The 7,771-nt window shown below is 36.9% G+C and overlaps 3 protein-coding genes, 1 non-coding gene and 1 pseudogene across 5 annotated transcripts in view; 3 read left to right on the top strand and 2 right to left on the bottom strand.

Moving 5' to 3' along the window:
- LOC104779958 (probable protein phosphatase 2C 39) overlaps positions 1–650 on the bottom strand; it is a 4,303-nt gene extending 3,653 nt beyond the window's left edge. Inside the window, exons 1-2 of the mRNA XM_010504399.2 lie at positions 412–650; positions 3–232 (exon numbers count right to left, since the gene is read on the bottom strand). Coding sequence (XP_010502701.1) covers positions 3–232; positions 412–456 — 275 coding nt within the window. The 5' untranslated portion in view covers positions 457–650. The remainder of the gene's footprint in view (positions 1–2; positions 233–411) is intronic.
- LOC104779941 lies at positions 1,449–2,300 on the top strand. The gene has a single exon (XM_010504378.1). The coding sequence runs from the start codon at positions 1,534–1,536 to the stop codon at positions 2,164–2,166; it is 633 nt and encodes a 210-aa protein (XP_010502680.1). The 5' UTR covers positions 1,449–1,533; the 3' UTR covers positions 2,167–2,300.
- LOC104779919 (transcription factor LHW-like) lies at positions 2,569–5,513 on the bottom strand. 2 transcript variants are annotated; one of them, XM_010504353.2, is made up of 8 exons: positions 5,216–5,507; positions 5,071–5,124; positions 4,511–4,560; positions 3,868–3,952; positions 3,592–3,697; positions 3,461–3,502; positions 3,319–3,375; positions 2,569–3,238 (listed from the first exon to the last, which is right to left on the bottom strand). In XM_010504353.2, exons 1-8 carry the CDS (start codon positions 5,386–5,388, stop codon positions 2,717–2,719), a joined length of 1,089 nt encoding a protein of 362 aa, XP_010502655.1. In that variant the 5' UTR covers positions 5,389–5,507; the 3' UTR covers positions 2,569–2,716. The 2 variants fall into 2 exon arrangements, with proteins under 2 accessions (XP_010502655.1, XP_010502668.1); XM_010504366.2 differs by lacking the exons at positions 3,461–3,502; positions 3,592–3,697; positions 3,868–3,952 and adding exons at positions 4,019–4,060; positions 4,150–4,255 and having other exon boundaries at positions 4,426–4,560; positions 5,216–5,513.
- TRNAM-CAU lies at positions 7,258–7,329 on the top strand. Its single transcript has one exon. It is a non-coding gene; the product is annotated as a tRNA-Met (tRNA).
- LOC104779912 overlaps positions 7,359–7,771 on the top strand; it is a 7,048-nt pseudogene continuing 6,635 nt past the window's right edge.

Here is a 7,771-nt window from a genome sequence, read left to right as displayed (position 1 = left end):
AATGGGAGCACAAGTAGTCAGGAATCTCGTGGCTAAGATGGCCATCGAAGATAGCAAACAAACCAAGCTCATTATCATCAACTTCCTTGAATTTGGCAACAACATAATCCTCCATCTCGTGAAATGCTTTCCCTTTCACCAAATGAAAACCATGTGTGATCTGCTTTGACATCTTGCTCTTACCTTTCCCTGAATCTGCAGATGAAGCAGATGCACCTAACCCAACTTTCTCCTACACCAAAAGGTTACAATCAAACAGCCAATTGTCACAACTGAGGTATCTTAGATTCCAACAAGTATATTATATATCTGAATCTAAAAGAACCAGTTCTACTTCTACCAAATACCCGATCCGCATGTTAAGTGGCCAAAAGCGATTGCTAAAGTAAGCGATTAAATTAAAAACGATACCTTTACGGATTCCTTCATCTTGTGGAGAATATCTTTACCGGTCATGGCTCAAAGATGAAGAGACAATCAATTATATATATCTAAGAATCTGTATGTGTGATGTAATGAAGAACAGACGAAAATGCATACGAATCGAGAGAGAGAGAGAGAGAGAGAGAGAGAGACGACCACGATGTTGCATGTCAGCTTCCACCGCCGCTTCCTTTGCGGCGATGTCTGACGTCTTCGCGCCACCTATGCCTCTTCCTTCCATTTTTTTATTAACAAACGGACAAAAATGTTGATAAACGGGTCGATTGAAGCCCAATAGGATGATGGGCTTACTTCCAAAGGTTTAGTTAAAAGGCAATTAATTATGTGTTATATAAGCAAATTAGAATTAAATAAGATAACCACTATCCACTCGTTTAGTAAATGAAACATTAAATATGATTAGCACTGAGATTAATGATGATAGCTGTTTCCCTTAAGGTACGGGTCCTAAAGTGTAAAGCGACACTTCAAAATGGGCCAATGGGAGACAAAAGCCATAGTGCGAATTCTTTTGTCTTTTAAAATTTGTTGATACTGCTGTATTGTGTGTTTTAATTTCTTCTTATCTTAAAATTACTTTTGGATATTTTTAATCTCTAAATTGTTAGATTAGCAGCAGAGAATATTTCCATCTTTTTGTGATAATAAGCTCGTTTGATAAGGTTGTAGTATATAAAAGCCATTGTTGCTTTTGCTTTAGCCCTAAGCGTATCTTTGGGAGACTTGTGTCCCCTGCGTAAAACATGTGAGCTACATACAGCAGAGAATTTTTTATAAAGTTAGAAATAGTTTGTAGAGGACATGAATTTACAATGCAACAAGATAAGCGCAAGAATTTTAATAAAAATGAGCGTGTTAACTTAGAAGATTAATTAACTAATCCGTGGACCGTGATCCGGTCGACCATCGACGCAATTTAGACAAGATCATTTACAAAACACAATCATTTTACTTTGCCACGTGTAACAAACGCAATTTAGGCAAGTTTTTTATTTGGCTCCCTCCTCAATACTTCCGTACATATTTCGCCACGTGTCCTCCTCTCTATTTAAACGAAGTAGACGAACCACATAAATCAAAGTATCAAAAATGGTGAATCATCGGCAAACCACAGACACTGACGAGTCGCCGCCGGAGTTTGAGTTCGGATCGTTGACTCCATCTTCTCCGTCGCAAGACTCGTTCAATGAGAATTCTCCCGCTGATCACCTCTTCTTCAACGGCCGTCTCTTGCCACACGCTTTCCCTGCGGCCAGCAGTATGTATACAAAGCAGTCAATCTCATCCCGGAGCAATAGTACGAACAGCAGGAGCAGTTTTGGTAGTAATAGCAGCTCAGCTTCTCACTCTCCACGAACGAGCAGTTGCAACGTCGGTTGCAACAACAACAGTCCCATTACTCACATTCACAACAAGCCGTTGGATATAAAACCTCCGAATAGTAAATGTTGCAAAACAGTAAATTCGACGAGGAGGAAAGCGACGGAGATTGTGACTGCGTCTCTGTACAGGTCGTATTCATCGCAGCGGTGGCAATATATAACTCCCGTGCCGGTGAAAATGAGTGGAGGGATAAGGGTCGGTGGGCGGAAGAAGAAGGTGGCGAGGGTGAGGAAGAAGACGGAGGAGAGAAGGGGGAGTAGGGTGATGAAGCTGTGGAGAAGAATTTTAATGGCGGCTATTTTTGCTTGTAGAGAGTGTCATGCATTGGAAGAAGCTTGAGATTTGTGAAATGATGAGTGGTGACGTGGTTATATATGAAACAAAGATGATTGTTCATTCAATAGTAAAAAAACTATATTGGCTTGTGGGTTTTTGGCGATTCTGTAACTAAATTTTTGTCTTTAAAAATACAATTTAAGTATCTTCAACCTTTTGCACAAAAAAAAAAAAAAAGTATCTTCAACCTGACTATATCTGATAAATTACGAAAACAAACAGATTTATTTATAGTAAATTTAAAAATACAATTGCAATGTCAAAATATATTTTCAACAACAAAAGAACTTGGTGATTTGAAATTGTTATAATTTATTTTAGAACAAAACTTATGTCGTAAGATAAAGGGTCTAGAAAAGTTTTTAGGAAAGAAAAATGCTTAAGTTGAAAAAAATAAAAAATAAATGAAAAAAAGAGATAAGTAGATTAACTATGTTTAACAGAAGTGATGAGAAAAAATCCAAACAACAAACAAGAGACACAGAAACAGAACCAAACTAAGTTCTGTTTGGATCCAAACAGAACCAAACAAGAGGGTCAGACATGAAAACCATCACTCCAAGAAACTCATGTTTCGATGGTGACTATCAAGGCTCAAGAACTCGCTCGGATTCGCTTGACTCTCAGAATTGCTCTGTTCCTGGCTATTGTTTTGGTGGCCCTGGTGGTCTGTTTTGTCACCTAACCCCTCTGAGTCAAACAGAAGCTTAGCGTTGACATTGTTAGTCAATGCATTAAAGAAAGATAGCCCCGTGGGCCATTTCACGTCGGGGTCTTGTTCTTTGTTCGAGTGTGGCATTACTGGAAAAGGCATGTGAGGCTGGTAGTTAGGCAAAGAGGTTTGAGCCATCATCGGTCGTTGGCTTGTACCGCTCCAGCTGTAGTGAGGAAGAGAGGGTTGTAATGGTTGAGTTTGTGGAGGAAGTATAGGGTGGTTTGAACCCATGAGCGATGTGTTTGAAGACGAAGTGGTTCGGTTTGAGGAGAAGAGCTGAGAGAGGTAAAAGCCGGATTGGTAGCCGAGTGATTCAAACGTGTGCCTCATCCGAAGAACAAAGTGCAGATCTTCAGGTATCTGAGTAACAATACCAGCCCGTTTAGAGAACATAACCGAAAGATCCCCAGTGAGAAAACTAATTTACTGTGAAAACTTACAATCTTGCAAGAACCAAGTTGTAAAAGGCCATGTCCAGCTTGAATGACAGCTATGGTCTGTAGATGCAAAGGTTACTTGAGAAACAAGAAATTCAGGAACATTCTCATATCATATATGGTTAAATATTGTTCTTTATATTACCTGAATCCCAGATTCGAACTGATCATTCCACTCTGAAGGAATCTGCATTTTCAAGAGAAAGATCTCAGTCTTGCAGAGTGAAATCTTTTTATAAATAAATGTGTCATTTATTCTGTAAACAAAAAACTTACAGCATCAAATGAGCTTTGCCAGTAACTAGAGGCATTAGATTCAGATTCAGTTTGTTCCTTGAAAACCCATTTATGGCATTTGTCAGAAGCAACCTTCCCCATTAACCTGTTGGCAAGAGCCAAGAAGTATATATGTTGCAAACCCCAGAAAAAAAGCGAAGATATATAGTTTCTATTTTCGGCTAATTTGCAGTGGTTATAAGGTCAGGAGTTATATATATTCATGCGCACAGACAAGATAATAAAAAAGTAATTAAGGACCTACCAAGTACCCACCCTTCGCCATAATTATATAACTGAATTGACATCTTGCTGAAAGATTTACGAACAGGATCTTCCCCTTCCATGTCTCCATAGCAGCCTNAGAAACAAGAAATTCAGGAACATTCTCATATCATATATGGTTAAATATTGTTCTTTATATTACCTGAATCCCAGATTCGAACTGATCATTCCACTCTGAAGGAATCTGCATTTTCAAGAGAAAGATCTCAGTCTTGCAGAGTGAAATCTTTTTATAAATAAATGTGTCATTTATTCTGTAAACAAAAAACTTACAGCATCAAATGAGCTTTGCCAGTAACTAGACGCATTAGATTCAGATTCAGTTTGTTCCTTGAAAACCCATTTATGGCATTTGTCAGAAGCAACCTTCCCCATTAACCTGTTGGCAAGAGCCAAGAAGTATATATGTTGCAAACCCCAGAAAAAAAGCGAAGATATATAGTTTCTATTTTCGGCTAATTTGCAGTGGTTATAAGGTCAGGAGTTATATATATTCATGCGCACAGACAAGATAATAAAAAAGTAATTAAGGACCTACCAAGTACCCACCCTTCGCCATAATTATATAACTGAATTGACATCTTGCTGAAAGATTTACGAACAGGATCTTCCCCTTCCATGTCTCCATAGCAGCCTTCTGTGCCTCCTCTTCCTCTGCAGTATCCATCTTCCCACATCAACATCCTGTATATCAATATGTCAATAATACATAATGTATTTGTAAATCTCTCTTCTCATCACAAATCATTAATTATGATAAATAAAATGGATACTATATATGGTTATTCGACAAGATCATCTATAGTTGATGACTTGGTGTTTTTTCCACCAGATCATGATTTATAACTTGTTATTTTTATTTATTTAGTAAACAGATCATAACTTATAATTGAAAGGTAGATTAGATATACTCTCATCTCTTAGCTACGTGATCATGATCATGTCTAGGATGTTCATGCAACTTTTGTAATTATTTTGGATTTTAATCAACCCTATAGAGTACTAATAAATAGTCTGTCTAACTAGTTTCTTTCCGAGGAAAGTTTCCGGTGAATATACGGTAAAGTGATAAACCATAGGGGAAAATGTCGACTTTTTTTAACCATGTTTCATAAAGACTAAACTAAAGTAGGTTAAGTCTTGACTATATATATGGGTAATCTATAATTTTTTTTGTAAAAAAGTGTAACTTACAAGCTTCCATTGTCGTCGCCAACTTTGCAGCCGTTGCCACCGCCTCGAACTCTCCTGAAGAACAAAAAAAGACATCGGTTTGGGGAGAGAGAGAGAGAGACCGAGATGTTGTAGAGTAAAAAGAGAGAAGGAGAGAGATACGTACGGACGGGGACGGATCGACCAGAAGACAGAGTAAGTCCAGTCGGTGTTGAGACAAACGGTTCTTAGGGCTTCGTGGAGAGCCACCATCCCTAAAGCTTCTTTGCTCCTTTGTTGCTGCTGCTGATGGTTTTGATGATGATGTCGATGATGATGACGATGTTCTGAGCCCACCATCTATATAAATATGTCGATGTGTGTTATCTGTATGTATGTATATATAGATATTTCTCCTCTAGCTTTTGGCCTTATAGTTTTTCTTTGCTGCCTTCCTTGCTCAAGCTTCTCATGGACTCTTTTATGTTATAATTTTCTTTTATTTTTATTTTTTATTTTTTTAGACTAATCTGAATGCCAAACCAACATTTACTGTTTGTCGACTCACTCAATTATGTGTTATTTTAGTTCTGAATATTTTGTTGATACGTAAAAACTTACAATCTTGTGGCAATAGGATACGAATTTCTTGGGGTTTGGTATAGTCAACAATATATAATACATGATTAAAATATTAGAGAACCAATTGAACACAAAGTTAAAGTTTTTTTGCATGAAAAAAAGTTTTAATCTCTTAAACCAAGAAAGTCAAAGATACGTAAAAATCTTCCTGAAAAAAATCTTTATAATTCGCTTTTAAAAAAATGAATCCAATCATCAACCGTAGATTTTCTTTTTAATAGTAGTAGTTAAGATTGCTTTTCTGAAAGAGAGATAATCATATGATTTGGAGTGGATAAACTGTTGTTGTTAACTTGTTATGATTAAAGATGCAATTACAGTGACCATAATTAATCAGGCGACATTTTTCCTCACTAAAAAGACATTATTTTTATATATATGCAGCCATAGTGATACGTTGGGAAAAAGCCTTTCATTTGGTTGTCGTCAAACATGGGATTTGGTTTTGGACCAAGATTCATACTTACTTCTGTGTGACACGCACGCAGATTAAGGGGGCACGACAAAGAGAATATATAGGAAGAAGAGATTTAGGTGTCACGTGCGCACGTGCCGTGTGTAAGACTCGAGTGGCTTTGTCATCAAACAAATGAATGACCCAACAGTCTGGTTTTTAACCTCGAGCGCGTGTTAGACTACGCATAGACAAATAAGGAAGGAAGAAGAAACGAAAGCGCATGAAGAATACAATCAAAGGGTGGCGCGTGAGGGAGTATTATACGAAAGGCAGTAACAGAGAGTTGGTCTGGTTGCATCTGAAACCCTGACGGAAGTCTTAGCTCCCCGCATTGACCGGTTCTGTTCTTTTCCTAAAATTTCTCTTTTGTGGGACCCAACCCTTTTTCATATACTAGTTATATAGTACACTGTATATTTTGAATTTTTATGTGCAAACTCTTGAATTTGTCAAAATAAAAGAAGAGGACATGGAGTAAGGTTATTGTATTGTTGTTGAAAAAAAACGATGACTAGTTTTCTTGTATCTTAAAAAGAATCGTATACTTATATATATATATATAGTGAAGTTTTGTAAAACATTTCTAATAAGTTGGTTCAAGCTGGAAAAAAAAAAAAAGTTGGTTCAAGCTTTACCATTATAATACACGAAAAATTTATAATTTTTCCATATGGTAAGGTCTGTTCTATCCTTAGGACCTTTACTACCGTTTCATGAGTTTTGTATATGTCCTTTTAAGTAGGATATTCGTATCTTTTGAGGAGTTTATTTTGTAGTATAATCTTATTCGGGGTGGCCAAAAAAGGAGTTAAGGAGCAGTGATTATAATAAAAGGGGAGAATCTCGAACAGATAAAATTTGTTTAATCCCATATTTCTCTTGTAATATACCTAAAATGCTAGGGTTTTTATTAAAAATTAACGAAAAATATGTTGTAATATGTGATCGGCTAAGAAATTATTCTCAATTTTTACGAGGGCCGTTAAATCAGCTTTGGAGACTATTGGGCTTTTAACTTGGGCTGGGTAGTTCTTCTGAACTGGGTCCTGAGGAATGAGTTCCATAATTTTTTTTGTTTCTCTTTCTCATTTTAAAAACAATAGTTGGAATGAAAAGAACGATTAACAAATATCAGAGTGGCGCAGCGGAAGCGTGGTGGGCCCATAACCCACAGGTCCCAGGATCGAAACCTGGCTCTGATATATATTTTGATTTTCCTTTTTTTGTCAAAAAAGGAACAAAACAATCATCAACAAATCGAGGAAACGTCTTCATCTGCTCTGCCAATAGTGTCTCCTCGATCTCTTCTTGGTACTCGAGAGTGGTTTCTCAGAAAATGCTATAGCAAACGAAAGGAAAGAGCAGCAAAGAGATCCCATAGTAACCGTTCGTCTTGTTTGTCGAATCACCTTGTAAGTTGCATCGATCCTCAACTTTAGAGAATTTGAATTTCGTTATCTGATTGATCGAACGGGATAAGCTAGAACCCAGTGACGTCTGTTTCAAATTTGCGGCTAGTTGCAAAATTTGTATAGGTCAGCTGTCACTTCCTCGAATCCACCAAACTGCCAGATTTTTTGCAATTTTACATTCTCTTTTTATCTTTTTTTTTTTTTTTTTTTTTTTTTTTTTTTTTTTTTTTTT

The sequence above is a fragment of the Camelina sativa genome, chromosome 1 (genome assembly GCF_000633955.1).
Source record: "Camelina sativa cultivar DH55 chromosome 1, Cs, whole genome shotgun sequence".
NCBI lineage: Eukaryota > Viridiplantae > Streptophyta > Magnoliopsida > Brassicales > Brassicaceae > Camelina > Camelina sativa.
The sequence above is the reverse complement of the archived record's forward strand: the minus strand, read 5'-3'. Positions and strand labels throughout refer to the sequence as shown.

Bases quoted from the DNA above. Each gene is read 5' to 3' on its own strand.
- LOC104779941 (XM_010504378.1), top strand. From the start codon at position 1,534: ATGGTGAATCATCGGCAAACCACAGACACTGACGAGTCGCCGCCGGAG.
- LOC104779919 (XM_010504366.2), bottom strand. From the start codon at position 5,388: ATGGTGGGCTCAGAACATCGTCATCATCATCGACATCATCATCAAAAC. The intron at 5,125-5,215 runs GTACGTATCTCT...TTTGTTCTTCAG, and splicing joins TGGTCGATCCGTCCCCGTCC to GAGAGTTCGAGGCGGTGGCA. The intron at 4,256-4,425 runs GTGGGTACTTGG...TCTTGCCAACAG, and splicing joins TTATATAATTATGGCGAAGG to GTTAATGGGGAAGGTTGCTT.